Source organism: Bombina bombina, chromosome 4 (genome assembly GCF_027579735.1).
Source record: "Bombina bombina isolate aBomBom1 chromosome 4, aBomBom1.pri, whole genome shotgun sequence".
NCBI lineage: Eukaryota > Metazoa > Chordata > Amphibia > Anura > Bombinatoridae > Bombina > Bombina bombina.
Genome location: NC_069502.1, coordinates 254,153,606 through 254,169,085, shown reverse-complemented (window position 1 = coordinate 254,169,085; position 15,480 = coordinate 254,153,606). Strand labels below are relative to the sequence as shown.

Here is a 15,480-nt window from a genome sequence, read left to right as displayed (position 1 = left end):
ATAAGTTTAGGCCCAACCAGAGCGAATGCCTGCTGTCTTCTCAGTCAGAGTATACTGCGCGTCTGAGCGCGCGCGAAAATAGGCCATGCCCAACATGGACGTCAAATAAGTAATCTGTAATACCGCATGGGAAGCGGTTTAGAAAGAAAAGCCATGTGGTCCCCAAAAAAACAGCACAGTAATGCTGCAGCCATAATGATATTTGTGTCTCAAATAAAATAAGCTGCCTCTCCCAGTGTTCCTTTTTATAACACTTCAGCCCAGAACTAGGTCAATAAAAAACGTTAAACACAGGATTTTAAGTAACACCCTTTGTTTACAGGTCTACTTCTTACCCCTTCCCTTGCAGGGAATAAAATGTCAGCCAATTCTGATATAACAGGTCTCCTCAGAAATAAAAGACTGAACATACCTCAATGCTTGTAGCATGCAACCGTTCTCCACACTGAAGATTTCTCTTGCACTACCTTCAGCACTCTGTGGGAACCAACATGGATCTTAGTTATGACTGCTATAAGATCATCAACCTCAGGGCAGAAATCTTCTTCCATATCTCCCTGAGGAAAATAGTACACACCGGTACCATTTAAAAATAATGGTCTTGATTGAAGAAACCAAAACTAACACCTCACTTTACCTCTTCCTAGTATAACACAGGAAAGAGAATGACTGGGGGTGGAGGGTAAGGGAGGATATATATATATATATATATATATATATATATATATATATATATATATATATATATATATATATATATATATATAGAGAGAGAGAGAGAGAGAGAGAGAGAGATAGATAGATAGATAGATAGAGAGAGAGAGAGAGAGAGATAGATAGATAGAGATAGATAGATAGAGAGAGATAGATAGAGAGAGATAGAGAGAGAGAGAGAGAGAGAGAGAGAGAGAGAGAGAGAGAGAGAGAGATAGAGATAGATAGAGAGATAGATAGAGAGATAGATAGAGAGATAGAGAGAGAGATAGATAGAGAGATAGATAGAGATAGAGATAGAGAGAGAGAGAGAGAGAGAGAGAGAGAGAGAGAGAGAGAGAGAGAGAGAGAGAGAGAGAGAGAGAGAGAGAGAGATAGATAGAGAGATATATAGATATAGATATATATATATATAGCTCTGATGTGGTGCTCTTTGCCACTTCCTGTTAGCAGGAGGTTAATATCCCACAAGTAAGGATGAAATCCGTGGACTCGTCATATCTTTGTAAGAGAAATGCAAATCTCAGGAACCTGAAGTGATCCCTGTTGATTGGCACATGAAGGTAGGCATCCTTCAAGTCTATTGTCGTCATGAACTGACCCTCTTGAACTAGGGGCAGAACAGATCTGATCGTTTCCAACGATGGAACAGCCAGAAACTTGTTTAAACATTTTAGGTCTAGAATCAGGCGGAACGTGCCCGCCTTTGGAACCACGAAAAGGTTTGAATAGTACACTTAACCCCTTTCTGCTGGGGGTACTGGTACAATAACAGAAGAGAGATCCCTCAAACATTCTAGAAAGACGTCTTTTCTGGTCTGGAAGACAGATTTGACAGGAGGAATCTGCCCCTGGGCGGATGAGATCTTAACCCTATCCTGTATCCCTGGGCGATGACCTCCAGAACCCAAGGGTCCTGAACATCCTGCAACAAGGCCTCTAAGAGTTAATCTGCCACCTACTTGGTCCAGTGACCAGTTGGGGGCCGCCCCTTCATGCCGACGGGCTTCTTGTTCTGCTGGATGGTGCTCAGTCCAAGACTGAGCTGGCTTCCAAAGGCCCTTGGACTGATCTGCTTTCGCAGTGAGCTGCGGGCGTTGGGCCTTGTCCACATGAAAGGGCAGAAAAGTAGATCTCAGGCTTAACCTTCTTATCCTGCGGTAGGAAAGCACCTTTGCCTCCCGTAACCGTGGATATGATCGAGTCCAACCCCGGACAGAACAGGATATTTCCCTGAAAGGGACAGCAGTCTAAACTTAGAGGTCATGTCCGCATACCACGACTTTAGCCAGAGCCCTGCGAGCTAGTACGGAAAAACCCAATACCTAAGCATCACAAATAAGAATTAGCGACCCTCAAGGCCTTTATTCTATCCTGTATCGTTGAGGGGAGTCTCCCTCTCGACCATGTCAGACAGATTTGCACCAATATGTCACAGCTCCAGCTACCGCAGCAACCGCCACTGCTGGCTGAAAAAACAAACCCTGTGTGTTGAAACATTTTTCTTAACATGTTACCTAACTTTTTATCCATGGGCTCTTTAAACGACGAATTATCCTCAAGAGGAATCGTCGTCCGCATCGCTAGCGTAGAGATAGCACCATCCACCTTAGAGACAGTCCCCCATAGCTCGAGCTGAGAGTCCCGGGACGGGGGGAACAGCTTCTTAAAGGAAGAAGGAGAAAAGGAAGAACCTAATCTCTCCCATTAATTCTTAATGTTACCTGTGAAAGTTTGAGGCACCACCCTGTCCTCATACTTTGTCAAGCTTAGTAATCGAAGGTTCCTCCGGTAGTTTCGGGTACGAAACCTCGAGAGAAGCAAGCACTTGCATCAGCAAAAATCGGAACTTTTACATCCTAAACCTAAAGTCAGGTTCCTCTGCAGTCGGAGCTTTAGATGACAGGCTCCAAACCAGAAGGAACGTCCTCCGAAGAGTCAGCGTTGTCCTAGTCAGCTAATAATCCTTCCTAAATATCCATTGGAGTATATGACCCCTGGGTCAGATCGCCATAATTTTACCTTCCGCTTAGCAGAAAGTGGTAAGGCACTAATCACCTTAGACACCACCGTTTGCAGTTGATCTGCAAAATCTGGCAGCCAATGGATCTCTTCCCATAGGAGAAATGGTTGTGCCCTGGGGCGCTGCATGTGTAATCTGAGATGAATGTAGGGAATGCACCTCATGGGATGGGGAACCTTCAGAAGCGGACGGCTCAGTAGTATTAGACATCGTATTCTTTTTAGATGTCATAACTTATAATCTGTATTTAATAATGAGACTGGTCTATAGGATTCTTTGAGGTTGGGATCTTTATTTTGTTTCAGTATTAGTGTCATCCAAGAGGCAGTCAAATTTTTAGCCATTTCATTTCCCTGTATATAGTAAACATTTTTTATTTTTAAAATAGGGAATTAAATCTGTAGACAAGAGTTTGTAAAACTCATTTGGAAGTAGATCTGGAGTTTAGTCCTACAAGTTTGCTTACAGCCTTGGAAATTTCCTCCTCGGTAAATTGGTGAATTGATGTTAAGGGATTCATTAGAAATCTTAGAATTCTTCATTTTAGACCAGAAAACATTCATATTTATTTGATCAGTTTCTCTAAATGTGTATTTTCAGGCACTCTATTCAAATACTGAAGATATTTGAGAAACATTTATCAAGGATTTGGCATTTTGTTTTAGAGAATTTATCTAAGTCTTATTTCTATATTTAATGGTATTGGCTAGTAACTTCACAGTTTTATTTCCGAATCTATAAAATTTAGCCTGGGTTTTAATCTCCATCTGTGTTGTCATATTAAGAATTAATCTCTCATTTTTGGCCTCGTTATACTTATCACAATTCTCTCCGGACGGATTAATTATGTACCTATTATATGAATTGGTAATATCTTAGAATCTCCTCTCTCTTTTTTTGTTTCTTCTTTATTATGCTCATGTAGGATATAATTTCTCCTCTAATAACCGATTTAGACGCCTGCCAGAAGATTTCTGGTTTTTGTAAATTCTTATTTAGGTCTATATATTCGTCCCATTTCTGTTCTAACCAATTCTTAAACTTAAGGTAATTTATTAGATACCCTGGGAACCGAAATCTTCTGAAAGGTTTGTGTTGGAAAGGTTTTTAAAACTATTGGGGCATGATCAGAAAGTGTAATATTACTTATTTTTAGAGATATATTTTCATTATGTAGTCTATCAGAAATCAGTAAGAGGCCAATACTTGAGTAAGTTATGTGTGTCCTTAAAAGGCAAGTGTATTCTTTTGCATTTGGGTATTGCAATCTCCATATATCTTTATTTTTTAAATTGCTAGATATTTTCCTATATAATCCTTCTTCCATTTTATCTCTTTTTCAAAAGCGAAATTCTTCTCCAGCCTAAACATAAAAGGACATTTTGAAGTCCCCGCCCAAAATGAGGACACCTACCATTCTTAATATTTTCAATTGTACCATATATACGGAGGATCACAGAAAACTGACATATCTGAAACTCTGCAAGCAGAGGAAACAGCCAAAAAGGAAAAACCCCTTTCCAAGTGAGTAACTTAACAAAATGCTCTCTGAAGAGCCTTAAGAGCAAAGTTTAGGCTCCACAGGGCAGCAACAGGTTTGAAAACAGATCTAATTTGGAAAAGAGCATGAACAAACTCTTAAACATCTGGCAAACAAGCGAGTTTCATGTAAAACTCTTGAAAGAACTTGGCGACAGACCTTTCTCCAAACCTTCCTGGAGAAACGGAAAACTACGCGGAGTCTTTACTCCAAGACAAACCTCGCTGGTCACACCAGTGCAGGCAAGTCCTCCAGGCCTTATAGTAGATCCGTCTGGCAACAGGCTCGTGAGCCTGAATAAGTATCACTCAATGTCCGAGAAGCCTGAGACAAAATTAACCATTTAATCTTCAGTCAGCTTCAGAGTATCTAGGTTTTGGTAAAGGAACGGTCCTTAAAATCAGTGGATCATGACAAAGATAGCCGCCAAGGATAAGCAGACAAATGTTCACCAGGTCTGCGTACCAAGTCCTTAAGGTCAAGCAGAGGCTATCAGAATAGTTGGTATTCTTTGCTGCTTGATCCGGGCAACCACTTGGGGCAGAAGGACAAACCCATGGTGCTTGATACATACTTCAGGCGCTTGGCATTCAAGTAGAAAGCCGTCCAGAATTCAGGGACCACTCCCCTGAGTGGAGTCTGCCCGCTCAGGAAATCCCCTTCCCAGTTCTCCACACTTGGGATATGGATAACAAACTTGACATTTATTTTTCTCTGCCCACAGCAGGCTTTGAAGGCACTTAATGCATCGCAAGAGAGCTCCATGTGCCTCCCTAATAGTTGATGTAAGCCATGGTTGTTATGTTGTCTGATTGGAATCAGATATACAGGACGGAACCCAATTGCAGCCATGCTAGAATGGCAAGGTAAATATCCCTCAACTATCGGGAGAGATACATCCTGGAACCAGGTTCCTTGGGCTCTCTGGGAGAACCCCACAACACACCCCAGCCTGACAGACTCTAGTCTGACTAGTATTACACAGGAGGGGCAACTGAAGCTCATCCCTAGGAAAACTGGAGTTGGGCATTGTCACCAGGCAAGACGCCCTCTCGTATGGGCATCCAAATACATTACCTATGAGAGCTGAATAATCTCCATTCCATTGTCTGAGCATACAAAACTGCAGTGGTCTCAGATGAAAGCGAGCTGTGTAGCATCTGATGCCCGAACCATAAGAATTACAACTTCCATACATTGTGGGCTGCCAGGTTGCCCTGGGGAAAACAGTCTAGACGTGTCCGCGCTCCTGAGCCCTGTTCAGACGAAAGGAATGAAAACGCCCCGGCTGAACAGTTATTAGGCTTAATTTTTTATTCTGTGGTAGGAAAGCCTCCCTTTCCACCTTTTACTGATGGAGTTCAGACCCAGGCCAAACAGGGACTTGCCCTTGAAAGACAAGGATTAAAAAAAAAATTACAAAAAACATAATTTATGTAAGAACTTACCTGATAAATTCATTTCTTTCATATTAACAAGAGTCCATGAGCTAGTGACGTATGGGATATACATTCCTACCAGGAGGGGCAAAGTTTCCCAAACCTTAAAATGCCTATAAATACACCCCTCACCACACCCACAAATCAGTTTAACGAATAGCCAAGAAGTGGGGTGATAAGAAAAAAAGTGCGAAGCATATAAAATAAGGAATTGGAATAATTGTGCTTTATACAAAAAAATCATAACCACCACAAAAAAAGGGTGGGCCTCATGGACTCTTGTTAATATGAAAGAAATGAATTTATCAGGTAAGTTCTTACATAAATTATGTTTTCTTTCATGTAATTAACAAGAGTCCATGAGCTAGTGACGTATGGGATAATGACTACCCAAGATGTGGATCTTTCCACACAAGAGTCACTAGAGAGGGAGGGATAAAATAAAGACAGCCAATTCCTGCTGAAAATAATCCACACCCAAAATAAAGTTTAACAAAAAACATAAGCAGAAGATTCAAACTGAAACCGCTGCCTGAAGAACTTTTCTACCAAAAACTGCTTCAGAAGAAGAAAATACATCAAAATGGTAGAATTTAGTAAAAGTATGCAAAGAGGACCAAGTTGCTGCTTTGCAGATCTGGTCAACCGAAGCTTCATTCCTAAACGCCCAGGAAGTAGATACTGACCTAGTAGAATGAGCTGTAATTCTCTGAGGCGGAATTTTACCCGACTCAACATAGGCAAGATGAATTAAAGATTTCAACCAAGATGCCAAAGAAATGGCAGAAGCTTTCTGGCCTTTCCTAGAACCGGAAAAGATAACAAATAGACTAGAAGACTTACAGAAAGATTTCGTAGCTTCAACATAATATTTCAAAGCTCTAACAACATCCAAAGAATGCAACGATTTCTCCTTAGAATTCTTAGGATTAGGACATAATGAAGGAACCACAATTTCTCTACTAATGTTGTTGGAATTCACAACTTTAGGTAAAATTCAAAAGAAGTTCGCAACACCGCCTTATCCTGATGAAGAATCAGAAAAGGAGACTCACAAGAAAGAGCAGATAATTCAGAAACTCTTCTGGTAGAAGAGATGGCCAAAAGGAACAAAACTTTCCAAGAAAGTAATTTAATATCCAATGAATGCATAGGTTCAAATGGAGGAGCTTGAAGAGCCCCCAGAACCAAATTCAAACTCCAAGGAGGAGAAATTGACTTAATGACAGGCTTTATAACGAACCAAAGCTTGTACAAAACAATGAATATCAGGAAGAATAGCAATCTTTCTGTGAAAAAGAACAGAAAGAGCAGAGATTTGACCTTTCAAGGAACTTGCGGACAAACCCTTATCTAAACCATCCTGAAGAAATTGTAATATTCTCGGTATTCTAAAAGAATGCCAAGAAAAATGATGAGAAAGACACCAAGAAATATAAGTCTTCCAGACTCTATAATATATCTCTCTGGATACAGATTTACGAGCCTGTAACATAGTATTAATCACAGAGTCAGAGAAACCTCTTTGACCAAGAATCAAGCGTTCAATCTCCATACCTTTAAATTTAAGGATTTCAGATCCTGATGGAAAAAAGAACCTTGAGACAAAAGGTCTGGTCTTAACGGAAGAGTCCACGGTTGGCAAGAGGCCATCCGGACAAGATCCGCATACCAAAACCTGTGAGGCCATGCCGGAGCTACCAGCAGAACAAACGAGCATTCCTTCAGAATCTTGGAGATTACTCTTGGAAGAAGAACTAGAGGCGGAAAGATATAGGCAGGATGATACTTCCAAGGAAGTGAAAATGCATCCACTGCCTCCGCCTGAAGATCCCGGGATCTGGACAGATACCTGGGAAGTTTCTTGTTTAGATGAGAAGCCATCAGATCTATTTCTGGAAGTTCCCACATTTGAACAATCTGAAGAAATACCTCTGGGTGAAGAGACCATTCGCCCGGATGCAACGTTTGGCGACTGAGATAATCCGCTTTCCAATTGTCCATACCTGGGATATAAACCGCAGAGATTAGACAGGAGCTGGATTCCGCCCAAACCAAAATTCGAGATACTTCTTTCATAGCCAGAGGACTGTGAGTCCCTCCTTGATGATTGATGTATGCCACAGTTGCGACATTGTCTTATCTGAAAACAATGAACAACTCTCTCTTCAGAAGAGGCCAAGACTGAAGAGCTCTGAAAATTGCACGGAGTTCCAAAATATTGATCGGAAATCTCACCTCCTGAGATTCCCAAACCCCTTGTGCCGTCAGAGACCCCCACACAGCTCCCCAACCTGTAAGACTTGTATCTGTTGAGATTATAGTCCCAGGTCGGAAGAACAAAGAAGCCCCCTGAACTAAACGATGGTGATCTGTCCACCATGTCAGAGAGTGTCGTAAAATCGGTTTAAAGATATTAATTGAGATATCTTTGAGTAATCCCTGCACCATTGGTTCAGCATACAGAGCTGAAGAGGTCGCATGTGAAAACGAGCAAAGGAGATCGCATCTGATGCGGCAGTCCTAAGACCCAACATTTCCATGCATAAGGCTACCAAAGGGAATGATTGTGACTGAAGGTTTTGACAAGCTGATATCAATGTTAAACTTCTCTTGTCTGACAAGGACAGAGTCATAGACACTGAATTTATCTAGAAACCTAAAAAGGTTACCCTTGTCTGAGGAATCAATGAACTGAATGGTAAATTGATCCTCCAACCATGAACTTGAAGAAACAACACAAGTCGATTCGTATGAGATCTTCGAAAATGAGAAGACTGAGCAAGTACCAAGATATCGTCCAAATAAGGAAATACCAAAACCCTATTCTCTGATTACAGAAGAAGGGCACCGAGAACCTTTGAAAAAAATTCTTGGAACTGAGGCTAGACCAAACAGTAGAGCCACAAAACTGGTAATGCTTGTCTAAAAAGAGAATCTCAGACACTAAAAGTGATCTGGATGAATCGGAATATGCAGATACACATCCTGTAAATCTATTGTAGACATATAATGCCCTTGCTAAACAAAAGGCAGGATAGTCCTACAGTAACCATCTTGAATGTTGGTATCCTAACATAACGATTCAATAATGATAGATCCAGAACTGGTCTGAAGGAATTGACCTTCTTTGGTACAATGAAGAGATAAAATAAAACCCCAGCCCCTGTTCCAGAACTGGAACTGGCATAAATACTCCAGCCAACTCTAGATCTGAAACACATTTCAGAAATGCTGAGCCTTGCTGTGTCAACTGGGACACGGGAAAGAAAAAGAATCTCTTAGCAGGAGGCCTTAACTTGAAGCCAATTCTGTACCTTTCTGAAACAATGTTTCTGAAACCAGAGATTAAGAACGGAATTGATCCAAATTTCTTTGAAGAAAACGTAATCTGCCCCATACCAGCTGAGCTGGAATAAGGGCCGCACCTTCATAGGTACTTAGGAGCTGACTATAGGTTTCTATAAGGCTTGGATATATTCCAAACTGGAAATAGTTTCCAAACTGATACCGCTCCTGAGGATGAAGGATCAGGCTTTTGTTCCTTGTTGTGAGGAAAGGAACGAAATAATCATTTACCCTGGAAAGAAAGGGAAAGCAAAGTTGACTTAGAAGACATGTCAGCATTCCAAGTTTAATCCATAAAGCTTTTCTAGCTAAAATAGCTAGAGACATATACCTGACATCAACTCTAATGATATCAAAAGATGGTATCACCAATAAAATAATTAGCATGTTATAGAATAATAATAATGCTATAAAATTATGATCTGTTACCTGTTGCGCTAAAGCTTCTAACCAAAAAGTTGAAGCTGCAGCAACATCCGCTAAAAATATAGCAGGTCTAAGAAGATTACCTGAACATAAGTAAGCTTTTCTTAGAAAAGATTCAATTTTCCTATCTAAAGGATCCTTAAATGAAGTACTATCTGCCATAGGAATAGTAGCACATTAGCAGGAGTAGAGACAGCCCCATAACCTTAGGGATTTTTGTCCCAAAAAACTCTAATCTGTCAGATGGCACAGGATATAATTTGCTTAAACGTCTAGAAGGAGTAAATAAATTACCCAAATTATTCCATTCCCTGGAAATTACTTCAGAAATAGCATCAGGGAGATAAAACACTTCTGGAATAACTACAGGAGATTTAAAAACCATATTTAAACGTTTACATTTAGTATCAAGAGGACCAGAATCCTCTATTTCTAATGCAAATAACACTTCTTTAAGTAAAGAACGAATAAATTCCATCTTGAACAAATACAAAGATTTATCAGCATCAACCTCTGAGACAGAAGAACCATTATCAGTATCAGAATGATGATGTTCATTTAAAAATTCATCTGAAAAAAAGAGAAGTTTTAAAAGACTTTTATGTATACTAGAAGGAGAAATAACAGACATAGCCTTCTTAATGGATTTAAAAAAATAAAATCTCTTATGTTATCAGGAACACTCTGAAAATTAGATGTTGACGGACAGCAACAGGTAATGTAATAGTACTAAAGGAAATTTTATCTGCATTAATAAGTTTGACATGACATGCAATACAAATAACAGCTGGAGAAACAGATACCAAAAGTTTATAGCAGACTTAGCTTGGTAGCTCCAGTACTGTGCAGTGATTTTCTGTAGTATCTTCTGACTCAGTTGCAAACGTGGAACATCTTGCAATATGTAAAAGAAAAAAAAACAACATATAAAGCAAAATTGATCAAATTCCTTAAATGACAGTTTCAGGAATGGGAAAAAATGCCAGTGAACAAGCTTCTAGCAACCAGAAGCAATAAATAATGAGACTTAAATAATGTGGAGAAAAAAAATGACGCCCATATTTTTTAGCGCCAAAAAAGACGCCCACATTATTTGGCGCCTAAAATGTTTTTGGCGCCAAAAATGACGCCACATCCCGGAACGCCGACATCTTTGACGCAAAATAACGTCAAAAAATGACGCAACTTCACGGCGACACGTATGACGCCGGAAACGGAAAAGAATTTTTGCGCCAAAAAAGTCCGCGCCAAGAATGACGCAATAAAATGAAGCATTTTCAGCCCCCGCGAGCCTAACAGCCCACAGGGAAAAAAGTCAAATTTTTGAGGTAAGAAAAAATATGATAATTCAATGCATAATCCCAAATATGAAACTGACTGTCTGGAAATAAGGAAAGTTGAACATTCTGAGTCAAGGCAAATAAATGTTTGAATACATATATTTAGAACTTTATAAATAAAGTGCCCAACCATAGCTTAGAGTGTCACAGAAAATAAGACTTACTTACCCCAGGACACTCATCTACATGTTTGTAGAAAGCCAAACCAGTACTGAAACGAGAATCAGTAGAGGAAATGGTAAATATAAGAGTATATCGTCGATCTGAAAAGGGAGGTAAGAGATGAATCTCTCACGACCGATAACAGAGAACCTTATGAATAGACCCCGTAGAAGGAGATCACTGCATTCAATAGGCAATACTCTCTTCACATCCCTCTGACATTCACTGCACGCTGAGAGGAAAACCGGGCTCCAACTTGCTGCGGAGCGCATATCAACGTAGAATCTAGCACAAACTTACTTCACCACCACCTCCCTTGGAGGCAAAGTTTGTAAAACTGATTTGTGGGTGTGGTGAGGGGTGTATTTATAGGCATTTTAAGGGTTTGGGAAACTTTGCCCCTCCTTGGTAGGAATGTATATCCCATACGTCACTAGCTCATGGGACTCTTGCTAATACATGAAAGAAAAAAAAAAAAAAAGTCTACGACACATGATCCACAACTTAAGCCACAAGGCTCTTCTAGCCAAAAACTGCAAAGCTAGAGTTCCTTAGCGTTATATGCAAATTTGCAGAATGGCATCCTGATTAAGGCATTCACCAGCCACGGATTAAAATTATAATGATCTTCTCCAGGGGAGTATACACAATAACCCGATCAGCTAAGGATTCACACCAGAACTTGGCTGCCCCAGTGACAGCAGCTATACCCACTGCTGGTTGAAACAGGGTGCCAGACTGGAGAAACAAATCTGACATGTCCTCAAGCTTTCTATCTAAATGATCCTTAAAGGAAGTGCTGTCCTCAAGAGGGGTAGTAGTGCACTTGGCCAATGTGAATATAGCACCATCCACCTTAGGAACACTGTTCCAAACTTAATCATGGGTAGCAGGAACTGGAAATAATCTCTTAAATGCTGCTGAAGCGGAACAAAATGAGTCCCTTGCTTTCCCCACTCCTTAGAGGATTTCAGCAATAACATAGGGTACAAAAGTGAAAAGAAGAAAAAAAGAAAAAAAAAAAGTCTGGGGCCCTAGGCCTAGTTCTAACCCGATTCCAGTATCGGTAGCCGTTCCACCCTGGGTGCACTGCCCTGGCAGTTTAAGTTGCCGGCCTGTGGATAGGACCTCTTCAACAGAAGCCTAAGCTGCTCCACTTAAACCCAATTTTCCCCTCCCTCTAAGTCCTCTTCCGACTCTCCATCAGAAGGGTCAGAGGAAGGAAGTTCTTCAGAACTAAGGGTTCATCCTCAGGTTACCTATAACGATAGGTCATCGCCTCTGCACCTGTGCTACATGTTGGAGAACTAATGTTTAATCTGCCTCTTCCAGATACCTGTAGCGATCAGGGCAGCAGACACAGCCGCCCTCTATGCGGGGCCCGAAAGGGGATTGGGGTCGACTGTCCACCCCCGCCGGGGCTGAGCCACTCTCTGGAACAGCAGAGATCACATTCATGGGCTGTTTAACACGGATGTCTGCATCAGCCAAAGCTTGAGAAGCCATAGTAGGGCCTACTGGAGACAGGGTCTGACCACTTAGACATCCTGAATAAGATGTCTGTACATATGTTAAGCAACAATTCCAAAGTTGTGCTGGAGGGTTCACAGTATTTATTTTGCAAAACATGCATTTACTATTATCATTGAATATAACGAGGAAGATTCCTTCAGACTATTAGTATTGCATCATCCATTGTACGAGAAAATAAAAAAAGCACAGCAGGGTATCTGGGTCCTAAAGCACAAAATCACTGACCCCTGGTAGCACCTCTCCCATAGGACTACTGCACAGTGGATCTGAAATGGAAACGGCACAAAAGCATTGCCTACGGCGGGAAACCGCATCACCACCCATCTCCGCGGCCTGTATCACAACATAGCCTGCAGTTCGTAGTACACCTATCAGACCATCAGTGTGGGCGGCCTGCACCATATTGGTTTAAGTTAACGGGAATCCGGCAAAACAAAAAAACGCAGCCATCTAGCAAATCACCAAAGTGTGACCATGACAGGTATTAAAAAGTCCAAAATAGGACAGAATGCTTGTCATTGACCTGCATGTCAACAAGCCTAGGACGCAGCCCCCCTCAGGCCTTATACAACTCTGGCTGGGACACCAGAGCTCCGGTCTGTTGATAGCAAGTCAATGTCTGTCAAAAGGCATAGGAATGTGCACAGAACACAAATTGTAGTGTAGGTACAAGACTTAAACCACCTCGAATTAGACAACTTGCCATGAAAGAAAGAGGGGACAAGTTACCCATCATGAGTCTAAGTTAGTGTGAAACACACCGAATTAGGACAGGGGATACAGGTTAGACTAGAAAGAGCTACGGGAGACCCAGCGTCGACTATTATAAACACCACTGCATTTCAAACCTCCCAAAAGTCCAGGTTCTCTGGATTACCTTGCATGTAAAATAATAATGTTTACTAATCTGCCGATTGTTTTGCTTGTGTGCTAGTTCAGATAACCTCAAAATGTGGCCTGCTAGGGAGGCCTGAGGACATGTTTGAATACCAGTGATATAGCCATATAAATCTCGCTAGAGTATTGTACTGTATATATGATCCGGGCTCTACGGAGCAAATCCATGATAAACTTAATTTCTTTTTACAGAGAACATCTCCGACTACCTCCAAGATATGAGGCAAGAAACTACTGGAGGGTAGGGTAAGTGGGAGGGATATTTTATAGTCTTGTTTGCGGTGTCTTTGCCTTCTCCTCGTGGCCAGAAATAGTTTTTTCCCCCATAGGTTATGAATGTTCTCGTAGACTCACTGCCAATAGAAGAAACACACCAAAACAAAAAAATGTATTGCTTTCTTTGTCAAGGTTAAAGATTATTCATAGGATAGCAATACATGAAAAACATGCTCAAACAAGGATCTTTATACCTCACACTCACCTCAAACTCATCCATCATCTTACGAATGCCTGAACCTTTCTGTCCAATAATGTAACGATGCAGATCATATGGGACTTCTACTCAATGCTCACTGGGACAGAGCCTGTGGAAACATCACAAGAAAACTTACTTCCTAACATGCTGACTCAATGTATCACCTTTCATGCTGTAAGACATCTCTATAAAAAAAAAAAAAAAATGATAATTCACAGCTACTAATATACACCACACTACATTTATAAGTTTTGCTTATTAATGTTACTGAATCTTATCGGAGGATTCCCCATTGCACTGTGCAGGGTTGCATGAGAGCACAAAGGTGCGCTCGTGTGAAATGGTAAACGCAGGCAGCCAAATGCAGAAGCTGGGCGGACGTTTGTGAATAAGAAAAGACCCGTTACACAAAGGTTGCTGCCATACAGTTCTCCAGACACATGGCCTCTATCTACCTAGGTATCCTCTTCAACAAAAACTAAGAAAATTGAAATCTTTGTATTGTCTGAAATCTGGGTGGGTGGGGGGGAGGTGCAATGGTTCATGTCCCTTTAAGTCAGTAGCTCCCACTCATTTTCTTATGTTTAACTATCTTAAACATGTTATCCCTTGCAATGGTCACTGGATGAAATGCAGAATATAATGTTCCAAAAAGCTAGTTTTGTTAACAGAAAATCAAAATCACATCTACTTTGTATTTTAGTAGGAGCAATGGTTTTGCATGTGGGTAAAACTGTATGCCATCCAGTTGTTTAATTAGATGCCCTTTAATAGTGAAGATATTTTACATCTCAGATGAAAGCTACAGAACATCAAACCCCATATTTATATTTCACATATTAATAAGTAACTAGCTGTAACTATATCAGTTTTCATTTCATTCAATTTCCTACAGTAACCTAAGAATGTTGAAGTCTATTAAAAAGGCTTTATGGTTACACACACCCTTAAGAGCTTCACAAGCTGCATCACATTTTCTTTGCGCCCAGAGATTATATGATGTCATCATTTTTTTTGGAGAGCCAGGGTCAACTGCTGCCTGTGATTCAACACCCTCTTCTCCATTCTCTTGTGTTGGGGACTCTGTGTTGAGAGCTACAAGTTTGGAAGTGAGGGAAGAAAAGTAAGCACTAAGCTTGAAATGTTAATGTGCCCCAACCACTAAGAGGCATTTAAATAGACTGATGTCCTCACCAGTCTGTGGATTCTCTCACGATCAGGAATTTGATCTGCACTTCCGTGTTCCGTGTCTATCTGCTGGATTCTAGAACCTTTGGGACCCATAAATAGAGCGATGGAATCTCTGGGGAATCATGCACTCAATTGTAACCTGGGCTTCTGGAGAAAAAAAAAAACAAACAAAAAAAACACAATCAGAAAAGCGAAAGAGTTGAGGCTGAGTCGGTTCACACTACATATAAGTATGTCACCACAGCGTCCGAAGGAACATACCAAAGAAAATACCTACAGTCTTCTCTCTGGTAAGATGAAGCCTGTGGAGTTATAAAGCAAAAGGAATATTGTAAACATGAAAAAAAAAAAAAAAAGAAGAAGAGTGTGAAGTTGAAGCCTTTTGCCTAAAT

General features: G+C 40.8%; 1 protein-coding gene across 1 annotated transcript in view; it reads right to left on the bottom strand.

The window, feature by feature from the left end:
* The window catches only part of HDLBP (high density lipoprotein binding protein), a 131,067-nt gene that overhangs the window by 19,108 nt on the left and 96,479 nt on the right, over positions 1–15,480 (bottom strand). The window contains 6 exon segments of the mRNA XM_053709899.1: positions 13,904–13,983; positions 13,986–14,006; positions 14,843–14,992; positions 15,092–15,106; positions 15,109–15,181; positions 15,183–15,237. Of these exon segments, the coding sequence (XP_053565874.1) occupies positions 13,904–13,983; positions 13,986–14,006; positions 14,843–14,992; positions 15,092–15,106; positions 15,109–15,181; positions 15,183–15,237 (394 nt within the window).